The following is a 22,571-nucleotide window of genomic DNA, read 5'->3' on the forward strand; positions in this document are numbered from 1 at the left end:
ACAGATTACTGTGTATGGTGAGGTTGTAGATCCTCTTCTGTCAAACAGGGTATTTTTAAGGCACTCTCTCTATATATATATACATATAATATATATATAATAAAAAGGAATATGTATTATGTATTTATATAGTTCTTTTTAGAAGGTTGAAAAAAAAAAGAATTAGAAGCTATTCTTCTCATTCTAAACTCCAAAACTGAGTGTTAGAAAGTTTAGGGAAAATGTTCCAGTGCCTTAAAAAATGAAGAAAAACAATTCTTTTTAGCCAAGTGTATATTTATTGCTGCTTCTGCCAACATGCCCCTTCTTCCTCCTCTGTCAGTTTTCTGTCCCGTGTGTCTCTCAGAACATTCTCTCTAATAACTTTAGTGCTTATTCTCTCATTAAATTTCACTTACTGCGTTAAGAAGTTATTTTTTAGTTCATTGCTTATTTTCCTTGTGTTTTTGTTCCTAAGATGGTGGAATCATCCCCTAATTTTCTTTCCTTTGAGTGATATATGCCTTTTACTCTGCATTGTAATTTTGTCACTGAAGTCGTGCAGTAGCACACACATAACCCTGCTCTTCAGGGACAATTGTGTGGCAGCATTCTGAAGGCTGTCATCAAATCTCTTGCCTGCGTTTTCAGTGTTGATGAATATTAATGTTATTTACAAATGCAGTGGTTGAATTTCATTCAGTGGGAGGCTTCCCCCCCCCCTTTGAATAAATTCTGACTTCATCAACAAATATAAATTCTCCACAGTTATTTTTTTTACACGTAGAAAATATTGAGTATCCCTGGTTTCATTCTGAGCAATCATTGAGTTTGAAGGCCTGAAAAAAATTTTTTTGGTTTTGTTTTCAGGCCACACCCAGCAGTGCTTATGAACTACTCAGAGTTCTGGGAATGGGCAGGGTGGCGGGGGTTATTCCTGGCAGTGCTCCAGGACCACTGGGTGCCAGCCCCTTGAGCTGTCTTTCTAACCCTGGAAATATTTTTGGCTACCTTTTAGGTGTGAAGATGGGTAATGTTTATTTTTGACTCTAGAATTTTGAATTTACCAGTGTCTCTGTCAGCATCATATGTAAAGGGCAAAGGTTATATATATTTTTTCATATGTAGGAGTACTGCTATTTATTCAGCCACTGATTAGCTGATTGAATTGGGCATGAACTCCATGCAAAGGTTATATTTTTTAATTGAAGAATTGGGGCCGGAGAAATAGTACTGTAGGTGAGATGCTTAACTTGTACACAGCCAACCTGGGTTCTATCCCAGCACCATGCATGGTTCCCCGAGCAGCACCAAGAGTGTTTCCTAAATACAGATCCAAGAGTAAGCCCTGAGCACCACTGGATATTAGCCCCAAAACAAAACAAAAAAAGATTGAAGGGTTGATTCATGGGGAGCAAGGATGGATTTTTAAGCAGTACTGTGTAAAGTGCCTGAGTATATATGACCCTCTCAAATTTGATGAAATGGGTGATTCTGAATAGAACGCAAGCAAGTTGAAAACGCAAGCAATTGAGCTGAAGCAGAGACACTTAGCACCAGTATCCAGTTAGGGCGGCCAGTGCCTTGTTGTATCTGGAATTCCTTTTGAGAGATGCTTTCTAAATATTTGTGTGAGAATTTGATGGTACTCAAGTCAAGAATTGATTGATTGGAGGAACGGAGGCTTTCCTTCCCTCTCTTCATCTCTCTCCTGTATTGATCAAGGCATAGGACTTGGAATGGTGAGATAGGAGGACCACAGCCGATGTTCTGTTGAATCGCACCCATGCACGTCTGTTTTTCCCTCTGGGATCGGTCTCACTGTCCTGTGAACATGCCAGTAGTATTGCTGAGTGTCACAGTATTGAACATTGCAGCTACCTATCTCAGGAACCGTGACTTGCAGTGTCAGAGTCTCTGTGAACTCTTCTGCCTGAACAAGCCCTGATGAAACCTAGTGATGCGAATATCGGGAATCTGAGGCTTGGAATTACGTGCTGGGTTGATGGAGCAGCTCCTGACAGATGGATTGAAGGGGGCGGGCCTAGCCATTCTGGACGCCTGGCACATTAGGCTATTGTTTATACAAAATAGATTGAGGAAAGAGGAGAAGGCATTATTAACTTTCTTGCCTTCTTCTACCTTCATTCCTGACAACTTTTTCGTTTTCGTTTCCTTTGTTGTGTTTTTCCTACCTCTTATTAACAGTGAACTGTGAAAGGCCGATTTGTGAGACTTAGCCTTTTCTCAAAGCCTTGGGGATATTGTTCTGGGATTATTAACCATGTTTACAAGTTTCCATGATATCAGGAAAAAATGGAAAATAACATTTTTTTTTATTCCAGTGTATCCTTAAGTTTTGACCAGCAGAAGTCATGTTTTGCAGTCAAAAAAAACTAATACAAGTAGAGACTTACTGGCTGTGCTTGATACCACAGCTAGGATTTATGAAATATCATAACTGATTCTCTTTGCTACCTCCCAGAACTGCTCGCCAGATCAGGGAACTGCAGAACTTAATGTGAGGGTTACATTTGCCAGAGCTACGAGACCGAACTAGAGCAAGGCTGAACTCTGGGACTTAGACAAACCCACTCGTGCATGATTTTCAGAATCACAGATAACTCAGTGGCAGAAGGCATCAGTACTTAATCCCCAAAACCTTTATTTAATAACAACAACAACAAAAAAAATCTGGACAGCCACAGACATGCCCAGCTGTACATTTGCTGTTCCTCTAGTTTTCTAGTGTGCATAGCAAGAAGTGTGGGGCGCTGTAGGTCTGAATTTCTGAGCTGCACTTAGTCACATTTGCCATAACCCCCTTCAAGAAGAACTGACCCATCTAAGTGATGGGAACCAGGTCCAAGTTGCCCAGCCCTCTCTTTTTCTTCCTTTTCCTTCCCTCTCAAGGACTAGCGTGCGTTTGCAGTATTTCGATCTTGGCCCCCATACCACCCCACCACCCCCACAGGTTCTTCAGGCTTTGTTTCAGGCCCTGGGGGATGAACAGTTGTGAATGCAATGTGGACTCACTGACTCCCACTTCCCCGATTCTGATTCTGATTGGTCGCCACCTTGCTCCACCATATGGCTGCAGTCTACTCTAGCCTGCATCCCTTTCTCTGACTTTCCCCTACTGTTCCCTTCCATTGTACAGAACACTGGGAGTGGGGTCCAGGCTTTGTCTCCTGTTTCTCTCTCCTGTTTCTCTGCTCAGGCAGTCAGGAGGAGAGTACACTGTATTTCCCAAGGAGGACTAGAAAGGAGAAAAACACCTTTTTTTTTTTTCTTTCTCTGCCTGATATAGTAGTTCTTTCTTTTCCTGTGCTATTTTTGTTCAAAGTTTTTTGGCAGGTGTCACATTTGTGTCGTATCATTTCCCTCCTGGTTCCTCTCTTTCCATGACTTAAACTGAGTTTTGTTTTGTTTTGTTTTTGATAAAAGTTCCTGGAGTTCCATTTTTCTGGCCACTGATACAACAGTTTAGCTCTTTTATTAATATGTTCGATTAATTTGTTATGGAGGGTGACTGAAAACAACTAATAATTAATCGTTCAGTGTCCAAATGTTCTGGCAATCACAAAGTAATAAGATCTACATGAGAGATTCAAAATCATCCACAGCACTACTGCTGTGACTTCCTCTTCTCCTAATATCAGTTCAATTACTTCTGCTTTTAAACCTGAGAAATAAGACTTGAAAGTTAATTTTTATGGGCCCTTGATATTTTTATTAATTTGCATTTTTATTGTTCTGCAGACGGTTTATGCAGAGACTTTGTACTATGTATCCTCTTTAAAATGTGACTACTCAAAGGGACAGTGCTCACAGATTATAAAAGAGAGCAGACTTTATTTTTAAGGAAACTAGCTTTACGTGACCTTTTTATTTTTTGGGTCTAAATAGAAGGAATAAAAATATAAGAAATTCAAGAAAGCATTTGTATTGACTTAAAACGTCTAAGCTCCCGTTTTTAATATTTTTATAAAATATTTTAATATTCAAAATGCGTTAAGCCAGTAAACTAGAGATCTGGATTCTTGAGTGAATATGTGTAGTGAGATTGGTCAGACTCGTAAGCAGGAATTTAAAGATGACCCTGATAGTACAGATTTTCTTAACCCTTTATTTGAAAAGATCATCACTCTTTCCTCCCCCTCCCCTCCCCCCACTCCATAATCTGTGTCAGGAAATAGCCATCTATTTTTATCAGAAACAACAAACCTCAGCTGGCAGGCTAATGTGATGGTATATGGAACGAATGCTGCCTCGACTTTCTTTCGGCCTTTTGAACAGTAGGGAAGGAGCCCAGGGCTGGCCGCGAGTGGTATTTTATCTTCTTGGGGCCGTTTGCTCAACCTTGGCCCATCGCTTTACTCATGCACAGAGAGCAAGGACATTTCCTTTGCCACGTAATTCGAGGTACAGGTTATAGCTGTGAGGAAAGTAAGTCCTCCCCCCGTCCTGGTGTGTATATTCTGTTGAAATGCACTTTGATAGTAATGATGATGCTCAGGCACATTTATTCTTGGATATGAGCAAGGCCTAGAAAACTGAAGAAACTTTACATTGTTTTCATTTTAACTAAGTCTTTGTAACTCAGTCCCACCCCTGCCTAAACAACCGTGTGCAATTCCACATACCTTGACCAGCAAATTAGTCCTCCTCCTGAGTTACATGTTTCAGTCATTTAGATCATCTGTTACTTATGTTGCATACTGTTGAGATGAAGATTGCTATGGTTAAAATGTCTGTCTAGGGTTTGAAAGGCCGGAAATACTCGACGTTTGTGTGAATAACAGAAGTTCGTATGACTGGTGTCTGTGTTTTTAAATGCAAAAGGAAAATGACCATCAGAGTTCTGAGACTTTACATCTAACAACTCTTTTAGTACTTGTAAGAACCCTAGGGGGTGCATCGTTAATCAGCGTATTTTAAGGAACAGCAAGTAGAGGCACAGATAAATAACTCGGCCAGCATCATTTTACAGCAAAACTGAAATTTGAATTAAGGTGATTTGTCTCCAGAGTAGCATCTTCACAGCCACTTTGTAGTGCCCTTCCAGCACACTAAGCTTTGTGAGTTTAAATGTAACAAGTTTTACATTATGTTGCAGGAAAGATGCCAGAGGCACATAATCACTGCACATTTCTGTACAGCTGATGGAGCACAATTCTGATAGATTTCTTTCTTTTTTGTCTTCACTTGGTAGAAAAGAGTAGTTGAACAGCTACGGAAGAACCTGATAGTAAAGCAAGAACAACCAGACAAGTTCCAAATACAGCCATTGCCACAATCGGAAAACAAACTACAAACAGCACAGCAGCAACCACTACAGCAGCTACAGCAGCAACAGCAGTACCACCATCACCACACGCCGTCAGCTGCACCCTCTCCCAACCTGACTGCTTCACAGGTAAAGCATGGAAAGAACCCTGCAGGCCTCCTGTGGTAGACCGACCTATTCCTGGTCCTCAAGAGTTGGGTCCTGTCTGAGACTTGACTGAATTCAACTAAAACAAAAGTTATTTTTGGTTATTTTTTAATATTATGAGAAAAGAATCACCTGAAATGCATTGACAGGAGGGAAAGAAAAAAAGGTTACGAAAGTGGAAAAAATTGTAATTCCTAACCATTCAAATTCAAGGATAAGGGTAACAGACAGCTCTCTTCTCTGCTCTAAAGGAATTCTCCTTCTGGAATATTTCCTCTGCAGTTCTTAGCAGTTAAGGGTGTAGATAAGATAGAATCTCTGCCCTTGGGATCAGACAGAAAGAGGCAGGTAGCAGTGTAAAGTTTTTCATTGCTCATAGAAACATTATTCTTTGCTAAGTTCATATCCTTGACTATACAAAAAAAAAAAATGGGAGTGGGGGGATGCCACACCCAGCAATGCTCAGGGTTTGCTTCTGGCTCTCCACTCAGGGATAACTCCTGGCGAGCTCAGGGAACCATATTGGGTGCCAGGGATCAAACCCGGGGTCCACTGCGTGCAAGGCAAGCCACTACCTGCAATACTATTGCTTGGGCCCCTACACAAATCTTTAATAATGAAAACTATAGATCAATACTAGAACTAAGAAGTGGTAACTTAAGTGACTTTCGTACTTGCTATAGCTGTGCTAATGTTTTTATTAAGAAGGAACTTTAAATCGTTGTGTGATACAAGCATAGTGAGGCAATCAAGATACACAAAAAGGATATACTTTGTAATGATGCTTGATTTAAAAAATTATTCTGGCTTAGTCTCCATGCATTTATATGTAATTGAATATACCTTTTGCTTTTTAGTTGATTGGTTTTTAAATTTTGGACACAGGGCCTCACACAGGTAGGCCATGCTTTGCCACAGAGCCACATCTCCAGCCTTGACTTACCTTGACGATAGAACAGTTGGGACCCGAGAGATAGTTCAGTGTGTAGGGTGTATGCCTTGCATACAGCCACCCTTGATTTGATCCCAGCACCACACATGGCCCCTCGAGCACCACACCCCAGGAATAAGACCTGAGCACAGCTGGGTGTGGTTCAAAAGCAAAAGGGAAAAACAAATGGGGCGGGAGGATCACACAAATTATTAAGTATTTGCCAGTTCTGTGGCTTTTTTTTTCTGGCTCAGTGAATACAGATTCATAAAATTATATTCAGTAATTATATGTAAATATCAACCATTTTAATTTCTTCTTTCACTTATTTTGAACAGACTGTTTGTTTCTTGGGGGTGGGGGTGAGTGCCATACCTGGCCCTAATGTGGGACTATTTCTAGCATTCGGTCCCAGCTGTGCTTAGGGAACCATGAGGTGTCAGGGATCAAACCACGGCCTCCCACATGCGAAGTGTATTCTCTGGCCTGTGTGCATTTCTGTGTGATTTTGATTGTCACGCTCAAGGTGCTAGAGCATTCCGTATGTGTTTCAGTGTTGTTGTTGTTTTACGCATAACCAACATATGCATTATTTTAGTTTAAGTATACAGCATAATGACTTGGCATTTGTAAAATGATTGTTATAATGGATCTGTTTACCATCTTTCCTTTGCAACTTCCAAATTTGCCACACCACACCACATTATTGATCTGAGGCCTCCCCATGTCAGTGGTTTCTAAACAGCATTTGGTGGGCCAGAATAGGATGAAGCTTTCATCAGTTCAAGGTTAAAGGAGAAAAGCAGAGGCAAGTTAGGGAATTCTTAACAATAAAGCCAAATGTATTCAATTTTGAAAAATAAAATGGGATAATTGGTCAGTGGTTATTGATTCTTGGAAGCCCCAGGTTCAATTAAGGGCCTGTTGAGGGCCCAGGATGCAGCTCAGTGATAGAGCAGTTGGACGTAAGTCCCCCCAAGTTAATTAATAAAAATTAAAACTTCAGAAAGGCAATTGAAAGTTAGGGGTTTCTTCCCTAGAAAAATTTACATTCACACTAGATACACTTTCTTTGGGTACGTGATTTCAAGGAATTTAGAATCTTCTGAAACCTAAACAGTACCCACTGACACCAAGTCTAAAGTAAACTAAATGTTTGTAGTAGAGAGAGAGATTGTACTGTACTTGGTCATTTGCTATTTATGTAAAATTGCTGGGCTGATTATATACAACATTTTACACCTGCAGAATGCACTATTTATAAAAATTCTAAAGATTGCACTTAATATAGGTACTGTATACCAGTACTCTCTTAAGCACTTTACATATATAGCATATATATAATACCTCAGTCCTATGAAAAATATATCATTATTTTTATTTCTTGTTGGAGGGTTCTTGAACTACACCCACAGTGCTCAAGGGTAATTCCTGGCTCTGCACTAAGGAATGATTTCTAACGGGGCACAGAGGACCATGTGGGATCCTGGGGATCTGACCCGGTTCGGCCACATACCAGGCAGGTACCCTACCAGCTGTGCTATGACTCCAGCCCTTATTTTTATTTCTATATTTTAGAAAACTCAGCTTAGACACTAACAGATTAAGAAATCACCTAAAAATCACATGGGTGAGTTTTGAAGTAGAGCCAAGATTTGAACCCAAATGTTCTGACTAAAACAATCTTTTCATTTACATGTCTTCTATATTGCCATATAATACCAGAATAAAATAAATTCCAGGGGCCAGAGAGATAGCACCGTGGGTAAGGCACTTGCCTCGTATGGAGTCAACCCAGGTCCAGGTCCTGGTACCCCATGTGGTGAGTGCCCAGAGCCCGCTAGGAGTAATCCCTGAGCTCAGAGATAGAAGTAAAATCATGGGCACAGCTGGGTGTGGCCCCAGAACACAACAATAACAAAATCCAACATTGTATAAAATGTCAAAGAAAAAATAAAATATCCCTGCTAGAAATCAAATAACTAGAGCAACGCACACAATTTTTACCTAATCTTCAGCCCAAGGCTATTTGGAAATTGATCATTCCAACTGGTGTTTAAAATTCTTTGTCAAAATTTGTATTGCTTCTGAAAGAACTAATGTATAAGATCTGGGATGTGACTCAGTGGTAAAAGTGCATCCATGCACTGCCTCCCACCCTCCCCTCCAACAAGAAAAAGCTCTGTTCATCAGATTAGTTTGGTGGTGGAGTTTTAAACAGATTGTCCTCTTTCCTAAGTCTGGTTTGATCAGAGAGTGTTTACATGGAAGGAGTATGGTAGAACTCATTGTCCTCTGGTAAGCGTTTTCTCTATTAACCCACGGAAACTTTATGTTCAGGCCATACAAACCACAGAAATAGCTGTTCCCCTCCCCTGGTGATCTGGTTCTGTGATGCTCTGAAATAAGGTGAAGTGCTTAGGGCTGTCCCCAAAACAATGTTATGTGGCATCCCTCCCAGAACTATTTCATTGATTTCGCTAAGCTTTTGTAGTATTCTGTTGTCATGCAAATGTCTGAGGTTAAAAGCCAAAAAATTCCCTTGGTTTTTTATGTAAACACTACTTGGGTATTCTGTGTGTGCTCTATTTTGGTATACAGAGAAGTAATACTGTGCCTGTCTGCAGTATGGTATTTTACGATTATCATTGTCATTCAGTCTATAAATGTTCCCTGAGTCTGAAGTGTGTATATACTTTGTTAATGTAAAGGATAGAGTCGCAGATCAGATAGAATTGTCTCTGCAGAATTTTTAAAAATTGGAGGGGAGAAAGAAGTAAACAACTAACAAAGAAGAATAAAATGAAAGTCCTAATAAAGAGCTGTGAAAATATCGAGGACAGAGTAATTCTGAGCTGAGGGATCAGAGAGTAAGTACTTCATAAAGGAGATGGCATTTGAACAGGGCCTTGACAGATAAGTGTGATTTCAGTGATGGAGCAAAGTGGGAAGAACATAACCGCTATAGTGAACAGTAGACTCTGGAGTACAAAGTGTGTGTGTGTGTGTGTGTGTGTGTGTGTGTGTGTGTGTGTGTGTTTGTGTGTGTGAGTGTGCGCGCACATGAAATGGCTGGAGCATGAATTCTAAAAACCAGGGAGAAGAAATAAAGCCAGAAAGGTAGAAATGTCAAATGCGTGACAGAACTGCTGGGGTTTTTGCAGTCATGGGGGAGTCATTAAAGGTTAAAGAATCCAGGACAAATGTGAGGTTGTATGCGGCATATATTAAGTATCTAAATTCAGAAAGAATTTAGCAGTCAGAGTGGGTAGAAAGAGGAGGCGCTGGCAGAAAGTTCTGTACTCTCAGTCAGATGATTGGCAGGCACCGAAGCATGAGTGAATGGGAGGGATCAGTTCCCTTTACTCCAGCTCATGCTTCTACACATATTTTGTAATATTCCCAACCTGTATGGGGAAATGAAAGAAAAGCTAAGTGTCAGTTCTGCCCTTCAGTGTATGTTCGCAACCCAGTGGTTGCTAATGTCATCCAGATGTAAACAAATATGTAACTTGTAACACCAAGCAGACAATAAACCTTTAAAGACAAAGGGGGTTCTACCTGTGGTCTGTGTAAAGTGACCTCCCATTCAAACTAAATGAAGGAGATATGTATAGAATACAATGCAATGTAGAGTTTGTACATAGCATTATAAGGCCTGGGGTTGACCCTTGATACCCAAATCAGAAACAAGGTAAAGAAAATTGAAAAAAAAAAAAAAGCCATGAGGTTAATCAGAGCCCACAGAGATAACCCCCCTAGCTTCCTGTTTGAACTTGGGAGTTGATCTGTTTTAAATCATTAAAGCAACTCATGTTTTATAAATGAACAACAATAATAAGATTAAAATTTTTTTTAATTTTAGTTAGTACTTCTTATGTATATGTCTGCATTAACTTCTAGTTCATGCAGTTTAGATTTTATTAAAGAAAATAAATAATGAAAAATAAAACCTGAAAACTGGGGCAGCTGCCATCTTTTGAAGGGCATCTGTCTTATGGACAGAACTAGCCAGGGACTAATCCATCTTTTGAAGGGCATCAGTCAGGAACTAATTCCACAAAACAGTTTTCTGGACTCAGAGAGATAGCCCAGCAGTAAAGCACTTGCCTTGCGTGCTGCCAAACCTGGTTCAATCCCTAATATCCCATAGGGTCCCCTGAGTACCACCAGGCGTGATGCCTGAGCACCACTCCTACCCCCACCAAAAAAAAAGACAGTTTTTTTTGTGGTTTGACACTTTTCTTCTCAATGCCTTCTTCCTACCAAAACATTTTTTTTTAGGTTTGAATTTCAAAATTCTAGGTTCTTTTTGCCATCTAACCTTGAATCTCCAAGAGTTTTTGCATCATGTTCCCTGGTTCATGTTCCTTAGTTCCAATAAGCACTAGAAGAAGAACTAGCATCAGCACCAGAGTCAATCTCTAGTGTCAATAAATAGTAAGTGAAGGCTTCAGGAAGTCTTCGTTAATGCATATGGTACTAAGTCTTGTGCCTGAGAGAGTTACACAGATGCTGGAGTGCATGCAGTGGTGGTGTTGAAAGGTGGGAAAGTATCATGTATGAAACCCAATCAGCAACAGGACTGTAAATCATGCTGCAAGATACACTGGTGAGGGAAGCTGACACTGGTGGCAGGATCAGTGATGGAACATAGTGTGACAAAAAATACAACTCTAACTTTGTAACTCATGATGCTTTAATAAAATAAAATTGGGGGGCAATACAAAAAAATTAACAAAAGCATGTTCTCTGGAGGGGGGGAATAAACCATAGCATTAAAGTGAAAATAAATAAATAAAAGTATCTCTCATAATAACAAAGTGGGAAGCAAAGGTGGGGGGAGGGACTTGGTGGAAGGAAGTGGACACTGGTGAAGGGATTGATGCTGAAGCATTGTATGCCTGAGACCCACTCATGAATAACTTTGTAATTTCACAGTGAGTAAATTTTAAAATTTTAATAAAGAAGGATACATGTAGTGAAAATAACCACAACTAAGCATTTCTAAAGAAAAAAGAAAGCTAACCTAAAATGAACTGCCTGATAGGTTTAATGTTTTTTTTTTTAAGTGTTGGCATTCATGGTAAATTATAACTCAGGTAAATTTGAAGTTTTACATGTTTTCTTAAAATAATCACCAGGGGCTGGAGTGATAGCACAGCAGATAGGGCATTTGCCTTGCACACGGCCAACCCGGGTTCAATTCCCAGCATCGCATATGGTCCTCCCAAGCACCACAAGGAGTAATTCCTGAGTGCAGAGCCAGGAGTAAACCCCTGTGCATCGCTGGGTGTGACCCAAAAAGCATAATTATTTATTTAATTAATTAATTAATCGCCATATGGGCTGGAGTGATAGTGTAGTGACTAGGTGCTTGCCTTGCATGTGGCCAGTCCAGGTTCAATCCCTGGTACCCCACGTTTTCCCCTGAACACTATTGGTGTGCCCACCCAACAATAGTAATCACCATAGCATTTTTCAAAATGTTGATAACTATTTTCTTGCACCAAGAGTACTTCAAATTTAAAAGTACATTGATCTCTTAAATCTGCAACAACTTCCACAGTTGTTTTTAAAATTCACAGTCATGATAGGAATGGAGCGATAGTACCATAGGTAGAATGTTTGTCTTGCGCGCGGCCAACCAGGTTCAATCTTTGGCACCTCGTATGATCCACGGACCCTGCCAGGAGTGATTCCTGAGTGCAGAGCGAGGAGTAAGCCCTGAGCACAGCCAGGTGTGGCCCAAAAAAACAAACAACCAAAAATCCACTGCAGTGAATGCCACAGATGAGAACATTCCACATCTGGGTGGCATGAAGATTGAGTTCCCTCTGATTGATTGACTTACCACCTTGGGCGGTCTCCCATCTTCATTTTGGAATATTATCAGTTAAAAGGCAACGCTTTTATTAAAGTAATTGATAACCCAAAGTCAGTCCTGTCTCCTTAATATTATACAATTTCTAACAGAAATAGTATTTAGTTTTTGTTTTGTTTTGTGTTTTTGGGCCACACCCAGAGATGCTCAGAACTTATTCCTGGCTCTGTGCTCGGGGATCACTCATGACAGGGTTCAGAGGACCCCCCTGGGAATACTGGGGATCGAACCTGGAGTCAACCACATGCAAAGCAAGCACCCTACCTGCTGTACTATCTCTCCAGTCCCAATTTTTACTTTTATCTTTAGTTTTTGTCTTAGTTTTCGTAAGTAGGTGACTTTACCCCTCCCCCACCCAAATTAGTAGATACCAGTGTCTCTTTTACTACAACTTCCCATTTGGGATGACAAGAGAAGCCAAGAAAACAAAGATTAGAGTGACTTTAAATTACAGACACTAATAAGAATAGCTGATTATGCTACGATGGGATAAAAGGAAAAAAACACATAAAAAGATTAGGGACTAGAGTCATAGAACAGCCAGTATGGGCTGCAGCTGACCCAGGTTCCATCTCCAGAAACCCATATGGTCCTCCAAACACCCCCAACAGTAATCCTTGAGTACAGAGCCAGGAATAAGCCAATCTCAGGTGTGGTCCAAAAATAAAAAAAATAATTATTAGATTGGAGGGAGGGAGGGAGGGCTGAAGGCAGAAAATAGAAGTGATTATTAGAAACAGGATCAAAAAGATTAGCACAGGATTGAGGTGCTTGCCTTGTGCACAGCAAACTTTGGTTCCATTCCTGGCACTATATTATATGGTTCCCCTGAGCACTGCCAGGAGGGATCCCTGCACAGAGCCACAACACTGTATATGGCCCAAACATCCCTCTATACCCTGCCCCCTCCCCCCCAAAAAATGAAGTTCACCTTGAAACAGACCGCTTGAAATACTGTACTTCAGTGTGGAACACCTCTACTCTTCAGTTTGGTTGCCACTAGTTAACAGGTGTGACTGTTAAGCACGTAATTGTGATCCCTATGACTGAGAAACTGATGTTGTAATTTTATTTTGCTTAAATTAATTTCAGTTTAAATATCTACCTGTGGCTAGTGGCTGCCAAATTAGATAGTGCAAGTGTAGAAAAAGAAAAGGTAGAGTAATATCAAAATTAGCACCAACAAATTGGACCCAGTAAATTTTCACGTTCCGGAAACATCTCATTTCGAGTGACTAGTAGCATTAGATAGAAGCATATGCCACATAATAAGGTTGTGTCTATTTTCCTGTTTGTAACTGGCTCTCTTAATTACTCTAGGAAAAAGTCTAGAAAAATACAGCTTCAAAGCTGAGCCAACACCTAGGGGACATCAGTCAAGTTCCCTTACCTCAGTTCATCCTCTGATCTCTAAGACTTTTTGAACCTCAGGTGTTTGTTTCCACCTTGTCATGTTTCCCTGGCTCTTTGATCACTGCTGCAGCAGGCCTCCAGAGAAAAGATTAGAGGTAGTGACTCTTATCCCTTTGGTATCAAGAGCTGGTATTTACTATATTAGTTGGTTAATAGGTTGCATTATCAGGAGTTTGGGATTTACTGCCTCTGAGGCAATAGTTGTACTAATCCTCCTAAGAGTTTTCCTTCCTCCTCTCCAGGGTGACATTCTAAAGAATCAAAAGTCACCGTCCTTTTATCCCAGCTTTTGTGTACAAGAGGCAGATAACCAGAATCATCTGATGGCTTTCTTCATATTGATGAGGTTGTAGACGGCGGTAGAGATGGAGTATGCCCCATTGACAGGCAGCTCTTGCAAAGCTTCCGTTAATTGAAAGCAAAGAATTAGACAAGCCAGAAGGACACTCATATTCTTTATCTGCAGTCCCACCCCCTTCGTAGTCCCCAGACTTGTGCCCATATCAGTCTGCAGTTACTGCTATAAACTTGAAGCTAAATTTACAGACTCTGGCAAACTAGAAAGTCTCTTTCCCTGTCATGAGAACTGTGCTCCATGTGCACAAGAGAACGTTGTTATACTGAAGAGCTTGATCATGAGAATGATTGCTTTGTTTTCTCCTGGGGGTTAGCATCATATGGTTGAGGGGCTCACACTTCAGCATCCTAATACCTGTTCTCCATGTCTCCTAGAAGACTGTAACTACAGCTTCTATGATTACCACAAAGACACTACCTCTCGTCTTGAAAGCAGCAAGTGCGACCATGCCTGCCTCTGTTGTGGGCCAGAGACCTACCATTGCTATGGTGACCGCCATCAACAGTCAGAAGGCTGTGCTCAGCACTGACGTGCAGAACACACCAGTCAACCTGCAGACGTCTAGTAAGGTCACTGGGCCTGGGGCAGAGGCTGTCCAAATTGTGGCAAAAAACACAGTCACTCTGGTAAGCCAGCAGCTGCTACTCATGTGCGCCCACATGAGAGGGTTCAGGATATGCGTTTAGAGAGTATATCCATTTAATGCTCCTGCTGGATTTTTTTTTAGTCTCCAACACTCTTCTAGCATAACAATTCCCACTGGGGACTGACCAGGGAAGATGGTGTTCCTGCTAGCTGTTTAAATCAGGATAGGGGTTGTCCCTGCCACGAAGCATCAGAGCCCCGTGGAGGTCACAGTGTACTCAGGCGTTAGGGGTGATATGCCCATCACAGAGGCATAGACGTCATTCCATATATTTCTCCCTCTGTCCTATCCATAGTCCTTCCTGTAACACTCGAATGCTTGACTCTCTGTTGCTGTATGACTGACTGGGGGGAAACTTCCTGTGGCGGTCTCTTGGTTCACTTTCCTTTCTTTAAAGGGATATTTAACATATTCCTTTAAATTGATGGTCACCGGGAAACACTGAAGTCGGGTACTCTAAAAATCTTCAAGAGGGCTGGAAAGACAGTATGCTTGCCTTGCATGTGACAGACCCCGATCCGATCCCCTGCACCACATGGTCTCCTGGGGGCCACCTCCCCCACCTCCTGAGCACTGCTTGGGAGACTCCAAACGAAATATTCAAGAAACTCATGAGTTAACTGTGTCTGTATGTATCTATCACTGAAAGAGATCCCTTGAAGGAAAAAATACTGGAATTAAAAGCATTTGGAGCTAGAGCAGTAGTACAATAGATAGGGTGTTTGCCTTGCACATGACCTACCCAGGTATGCATCCCAGCATCCCATATGGTCCCCTGAGCTCTGCTAGGAGTAATTCCTAAGTGCAGAGCCAAGAGTAACCCCTGATCATTGCCAGGTGTGTCCCAAAAAAAAACAAAAATCAAAGTAAAAAGTATTTTCATGGGGGGTGCTGGAGAGATAGTACATTGGATAGGGCATTTGCCTTGCACGCAGCCAACCCAAATGTGATCCCTGGCACCCCACGTGGTTCACTGAGTTCGCCAGGTGTAATCCTTGAGTACAGAGCCAGGAGTATGCTCTGAGCACGATCAGGTGTGGCCCAAAAGCAAAAAGAAAAAAGCATTCATGGAATTTCTAGGGTAAAACTTTTAGAGACTGCTGTTCTCAAACTTGAGGGGAATATGTTCCAATTGTGGTCGAAAGTCCCTTCTTAAAACGGCAGCTAAGAGCTCTTGGTGAGTTTCGAATGAGAACCAGTGATGAGTGAAACTAGAGAGTAATAAAATGAAACCTTTCCACTTACCCAGGAATCTTTAAAGAAGCAACCAGATAACTCAGCCAGATGCTGGGAGCTAGAAAATTCTCTGTAGGAATAAAGCTATTCACTGTTAGATAAAGCTCTTATATTAGGAAAAAGCCCATTTGGCCAGGCAACAAGTTTGATATTACTTTGGATCCAGTCTCGACTTTTAAAATACCTAAGTGCAAGAGTTAAGTGTCACAGGAAATTTGCTGAGCCTGCTATGTTCTACATTAGGTGTGTGAGGAAAAAGAATTGCGGTTGGTTCCCTCTTTAGAGTAAAAGCACGCAGGTGGGAGAGTAAAATGGTTTTTAAGGTGATGTTAATTCAGATGAAAGCTTGTAGAAATATTGTCTGATCTGGAGACTAGTGATGCTGAAAAGACTTGATCGTCCTCTCTATTTATTTGTCTTTCCCATTTTTTTCAGCAGGTTCAGGCAACACCACCTCAACCCATCAAAGTACCACAATTTATCCCCCCTCCCAGACTCACTCCACGTCCAAACTTCCTTCCACAGGTGAGTAAACCAGTGACAGGCCCAGTGCTGGGTCAGGTGAAACAAGACTCCTCTAGGAGCCCTTTCTAAGCAGCCGTTAGTGTGCAGTTTCGCTCAGACTATTTACATCTCACTTTGCTTCAGATTCTGGTTGCTGGTTTCTATACTGTAAAGGAGCTGATTTTTATCATCATCTTTTTTGGGGGCCGTGGGGGAGGGTCACACCCGGCGATGCTCAGGTTACTCCTAACTGCACTCAGGATACACCTGGCAGTGCTCAGGGAGCCATATGGGATGCTGGGGATCAAACCTGGGTCAGCTGCATGCAAAGCAAACATTCTACCCACCGTACTATTGCTCTGGCTCCCGGAATTTTTCCAAATTTTAAAACAACGAAGTCGACACTATTTTAAGCCTTCTAATGCTTAACTTACTGGAAGAATTATTCTGCCTGCCAGTGAGGAGGGATTCAATTATTTCATTCCATTTCTTCCCTGTATGCCAAGGAGAGGAGGGAAGGAAAGAGTAAGCATCCTTTCCACCAATAAAAATCGTTCTCTTGTTATTTGGAAAGGGATGGCAATGAGCATCCAAGCTGAGCTTACAGAGATTTAGACTAGGGGCCTGCATAAGGAACCTTCCACCTAGAACTTGTTCTGCTCACCCCTGCTGTTCTGAGAATATTCTTCCGGTAATTGGACTGAGCTCACCTGAACCCATGAAAGAATGTCAAGATCTCCCTGGTTCGGACCTTGAGGGGAGTTGACTTACCTAGTAGATTGTCTGAGTATCTCAAGGTCCCAGGTTTGCAGTCAAAGAGAGGAGAGAAATAGAGTTTCATAGTCATTGGACCTAAGTCATTTCCAGATTGTTTCTGGGGAACAGAATGGACCATGTTAACAGAAAATAAGACGATTTTTAATAATTATCTGATCAATCCTTAATAAATACATTGGGTATCAAAATACTAACCACTAAACTTAACCAATTTTTAAGGCAGTTTTCTGCCCTAAAGGAACTTCTAGGACATACAAAAGTAACTGTATTATCCATTGTGGGAGGGGACAGGATAGTCAAAGAACACAGCAGGATACCCAACTCATTCTAAATATAGGAAGTTTCCTTGGGAAGTTGACATTCAGGTCCGGAGATACAGTGTAGTGAGTTAGGCACTTGCCTTGCGTGCACCTGACCCAGGTTTGATACCAGACACCCCGATGGTCCCCAAGCTCTGCCAGGAATGATCCCTGAGTGCAAAGGCAGGAGTAAGCCCCAAACAAAACCAAATTGACAGTCAGTCCTAATAAAGTTAACTGACAACAGTTTCAGGGGAAGAATAGTAATGTCTCGGGCATACAGCAAAGTACAAATGTAAACCCAGGGATAGAGATTAGTGGGGTGGGGAGGGTAGGGGCATAATACTTAAATAGAAGTATTACTCCTGGTAATACTTTTTGTTGCTCCCTGCTCTCTGCTCTGGAGTTACCCTGGAAGTGCTCTGGGGCTATATGTGGCACCTGGGGTTCCATCTGGGGTTGATAGACACTAACCCCCATAGTGTCTCTGCAGCCTCCTGGCATAGACGGATTAACGTAAGCTTAAGAAACCATCAAGATGTGGTGTGACTGAGCACAAGCGACATGAGGATGATTCAGGCGAGAGGAAGAAAGAATCCAGAGAAACCCATTTGGGCCAGAGCCTTGTAAACTCCTGAAAAAATTTGGCCCATATTCCACGGGGATTGCACTCTAAAACATTTTCAGACATACAGATCATATTTTTATTTTGGCAAATGTGCCCTAGCCCATATTCGATATGCCAGACACAGTAACAACAAATCTCACAATGGAGACGGAGACATTACTGAGCCCACTCGAGCAAATCGATGAACAACGGGAGAACAGTGCTACGGTGACAGTGCCCTAGCCAGTCAGTGTATAGAGAATAGATTAGAAATGGTCAAGATAATGGGAAGGAAGAAGCTGTAGGAGGTTATTAGGAATATCAATGGCTAAGGTTTAGAGTCTAGAGCTAAATGTAATTATTTAGGCTGAAAAATTTTGTTATTTGTTGTTAATTGTTGTTAAGCTTTAGGATGTTATTAGGAATACCAATGGCTAAAATTTAGAGTCTTACAGTACTGTTAGGCACTTTATTTGGCTTATCTGTTGTGATTTTTTTTTGTTGTTATTGTTCAGGGGCCACATCCAAAAGTTCTTGAGAACTTAGGGGTTCTCAAGAGTTGCTTGCGGACCCTGTCGTACTGGGGCGTCAAACCTGGGCCTCCTGGATGTAAAACATTGTATTCAGCCTGTTGATCTATTTCTCTGGCCCCTGGATTATCTGTCTTAATCTTACAAGAAACCCATGTCACTGGATATTACTTTTTTTTTTTTTTTTTTTGCTTTTTGGGTTTCTTTGCTTTTTTGGGCTGGAGCGATAGCACAGCGGTAGGGCGTTTGACTTGCACGCAGCCAACATGGCCGACCCGAGTTCGATTCCTCCGCCCCTCTCGGAGAGCCCGGCAAGCTACTGAGAGTATCTCGCCCGCACGGCAGGACCTGGCAAGCTCCCCGTGACGTATTCGATATGCCAAACACAGTAACAACAAAGTCTCCAATGGAGACGTTACTGGGTCCGCTCTAGCAAATCGATGATCAACGGGAGGGCCTTTACTTACTTTACTTACTTTGGGTCTCACCCAGAGATGCTCAGGGGTTACTCCTGGCTCTGCACTCAGGAATTACTCCTGGTGGTGCTCAGGGGACCATATGGGATGCTGGGAATCGAACCCGGCCGGCCGCATGCAAGGCAAACGCCCTACCCGCTGTGCTATCGCTCCAGCCCCTATTACTTTTTTTTTTAACTAAGGAATCTAAGGCTTAATTCTTTTTTTGTCACACAATTGGTTATGACATTAGTAGCCTATGCAATCAATCAAGTGACTGAAAGGAGTAAAATGAAAAAGGAAATACTGGAATACATAGTACACAGTATTGTGCTGTGAAGTTTTATTTTTATAAAGGTATAAATTTACTACATCTCTACTGGCATATGTAGACCTGCTGACCACCATGTAAAAAGTATTCCCACTCTCTAACTACAGCACCCACACAGGGTTGTCCTAGATTTCAGTAACATTTCAGGCTCCCAAGGTTATCAAGAAGCATGCTTGGTATTTATCTGCTTGGAGCAATGTAGGACAGAGGCTAGAACTTGCTAGTCACGCTTCAGGCATTTTCTTCAGTGGGATGAAAGGTAAGATAGTGCATGCGACAGAACCCCTACAGGAGACACCCATGTGAGCCAAGTGACAAGACTCGCCCCACTTCAGGAAAACCTGGTGGTCTGACAGGTGTTTAGTTTTCTCATCCAGGTTCTTTTTTTTTTTTTTCCTCTTCCGTTTTTTGGGTCAGTCACACCCAGTGATGCTCAGAGATTATTCCTGATGGTGCTCCAGGGACCATATGGAATGCGGAGGATCAAACCCGCCAGTGAGAGCTCGCAGGGAAAGCCCTTACCTGCCTCTCAGGCCATCATCCAGGTTCAGTTGGGCAATTAGGGATCACTTTCACCTTAAACCCAGTCACCTGGTTACATAGTTGACTTTCTTACCCCCTAGCAGTCTTCCAGGAACAGAGCTAGAGAGTTAACTGAGGGTATCATTTGCATGCACTGTCCAGAGGGTCACAGTTGGGGGAATTTGAATTCTAATTTAGGGCCGAAGAAATGGCCTAAGGGCTGTGTGTGTGCTTTATATGCAGGTGCCCTGAAACCTGTCCAGAAGCAGAGCTGGGAGTAGCCTCCAGCACCTCTTGGGTGTGGCCGCCAAACCTGAAAAATACTAACCTAAAGAGTGATCTTTGCCTGAGGTTACACATTTAGTAAGCGGAAGAAGAATTTGAACCCAAGCAAGGCTGACCCTTGTTTATATGGGCCCAGCTGACTCTTGATCACTTGATTTTATTTGGAGGGGGCAGGAAATGTTGTTTTTTGTTTGTTTGATTTTGCAGGGAGGGCTGTGTTTTGGGGCCACACCTGGCAGTTAGCCAGACCTGGCTTACTCATGGCTCTCTGTATTCACTCCTGGTGGTCTCAAGGGACTGTACAGGGTGCCAGAGTTCCAACGCTGGCCCACTGCATACAAGTCAAACGCCCTCTGCACTGTACTATCACTCCAGCTCTAACGCCTTTGGTTTTTGGGTTTTTTTTTTTTTTGGCTTTTTGGCTTTTTGAGTCACACCCAGTGATGCTCAGACTCTGCACTGAAGAATCAATCACTCCTACCCCTTTGTTTTTAAAGTACAGTTTTCTGCCACTAATTTGGTAAGCCAGATTTAAGCTAGGATAGTTGCAGTATAGATAGGAAGCAGACAGTTTTGAGAAAGATTATAAGAAGCAGAGGTTCAGAGCTGCAGATGGTATATCAGGTGAGGTGCCTGCTTTGTACACAGCCTGGGTTTGATCTCCGGCACCCCATATGGTCCTCCAAGCACCACCAGGAGTGATCCCTGAGCACAGAGCTGGGAGTGAGCCCTGAACACCACCAGTTTGTCGTTCCCCCCCCAAAAAAATAAATAAATAAAAAAGTTAAAGGTGGGGTTTGATGCTTCAGGAATGATTCCAAGTATATTTAGGGGGAAGACATGACCATTACTGTGGTGATAATTATAGGAGGTATAAAGGATTAAATAAAGCAGACATGTTGATTTTGATTCTTGTGTGATTTCCAAATAGACATATTTACAGGCAGTTGACTATGTGATTCTGAAATTCAGTATATCTGGTCCTGAAATATGAGGATGGAAGTCTTCAGTGTGGCAATGGTAACCGAAACCCTGGGCTGGAATGAGAGCTCCCAGGAGGAGCAGAGACATTGGGAAGAAAGGGAGTCTCCAGAAAATATCTGAGATCGATAAAATTAAGAATACCAAAATGAACATGAATATTTGTACTACACTATTTCACATGTGCCGTGTGGAAGATCTGGTAGCGTCTTAAGCTTACGGGACGTGAGGTTTCTTTAAGTCATACAATAATTGTTCTCTCTTTCCCCGTAGGTTCGACCCAAGCCTGTGGCCCAGAATAACATTCCTATTGCCCCAGCACCTCCTCCCATGCTTGCAGCTCCTCAACTTATCCAGAGGCCCGTCATGCTGACCAAGTTTACCCCCACGACCCTCCCTACCTCCCAGAATTCCATCCACCCCGTCCGTGTCGTCAATGGGCAGACTGCAACCATAGCCAAAACCTTCCCCATGGCCCAGCTCACCAGCATTGTGATAGCTACTCCAGGGACCAGACTCGCTGGACCTCAGACTGTACAGCTTAGCAAGCCAAGCCTTGAAAAACAGGTACATGCAGAGTATATACCTGCTCTGGGCAGTGCCTTCCCAGGAGGCAGGGCTACCTCTAGACACGTGTTCTCAAAAGCTCTTTATCTCTGTTTCATTGTGGGTAACCTGTTGCTGGTTATGGGATAACTTCCTCTTGGTGCTATAAAGGGCCATGCTTACCAAAGAAAGTTGACATGCTTTTCCCACCCTCCATGATCCGGTGTGTTCGGATTCCTGTGTGAGTGAGCGCCCTCTGCTGGTTATGAAGCCGCAATTCACAGATGGAAACACAGATGAGGTAGTAAATAGAAAATGCCATTTTAGTTCCTGCCCAATGAGAATGCAGATGAGGATAGGACTGTGAAGGCCACGAAGAAGAAACAAAACAAGGAATGAGATTTAATTTCAAATACTTCCCCCGGTTATTACAGATAATGAAGAGTCAAATGAAAAATGTAAAAATTTCTAAAAAGCATTTCTGTAACTCCAGGGATGCCGACATAAAAAAAATTTATTTTTTTTTTCTTTACAGAATGAGGCTAGATATTGGAGAGAAGGCTTTAAGGGACTGGAGCACATGATTTGCATTTTGAAGCTCCAGGTTTGATCCCAAGCATCACATGGTTCCACGAGCACTGCCTGGTGTGGTCCCACCACAATGCTCCCCGACCCCTAGCAACCAACCCTTCCCCACCCCTCCCAAAAAAAAGAAAAGGAAGCTAGACCAGGAATATAGCTGTGAAGTTCAGTAGGAGAGACACTACATCTTTAGGGCCCAGGTTTGATCCATGTCACCCATTATTTTTTCAATAAATAAAAGAGACCATGAATATGTTGCTGCATGGCA

General features: G+C 42.2%; 1 protein-coding gene across 10 annotated transcripts in view; it reads left to right on the top strand.

Annotated features, from left to right (window-relative positions):
- Positions 1 to 22,571, top strand: part of PHF21A (PHD finger protein 21A) — a 228,275-nt gene that overhangs the window by 168,447 nt on the left and 37,257 nt on the right. For 4 of the 10 annotated variants that reach the window (XM_056131927.1, XM_056131937.1, XM_056131918.1 and 1 more), the window contains 4 exons: positions 5,195 to 5,398; positions 14,377 to 14,628; positions 16,320 to 16,409; positions 21,449 to 21,742. In XM_056131927.1, the coding sequence (XP_055987902.1) occupies positions 5,195 to 5,398; positions 14,377 to 14,628; positions 16,320 to 16,409; positions 21,449 to 21,742 (840 nt within the window). The remainder of the gene's footprint in view (positions 1 to 5,194; positions 5,399 to 14,376; positions 14,629 to 16,319; positions 16,410 to 21,448; positions 21,743 to 22,571) is intronic. The other 6 variants (XM_056131945.1, XM_056131978.1, XM_056131954.1 and 3 more) reach the window with 4 other exon arrangements.

This window comes from Sorex fumeus, unplaced genomic scaffold (genome assembly GCF_029834395.1).
Source record: "Sorex fumeus unplaced genomic scaffold, SorFum_2.1 ptg000007l, whole genome shotgun sequence".
Lineage (NCBI taxonomy): Eukaryota > Metazoa > Chordata > Mammalia > Eulipotyphla > Soricidae > Sorex > Sorex fumeus.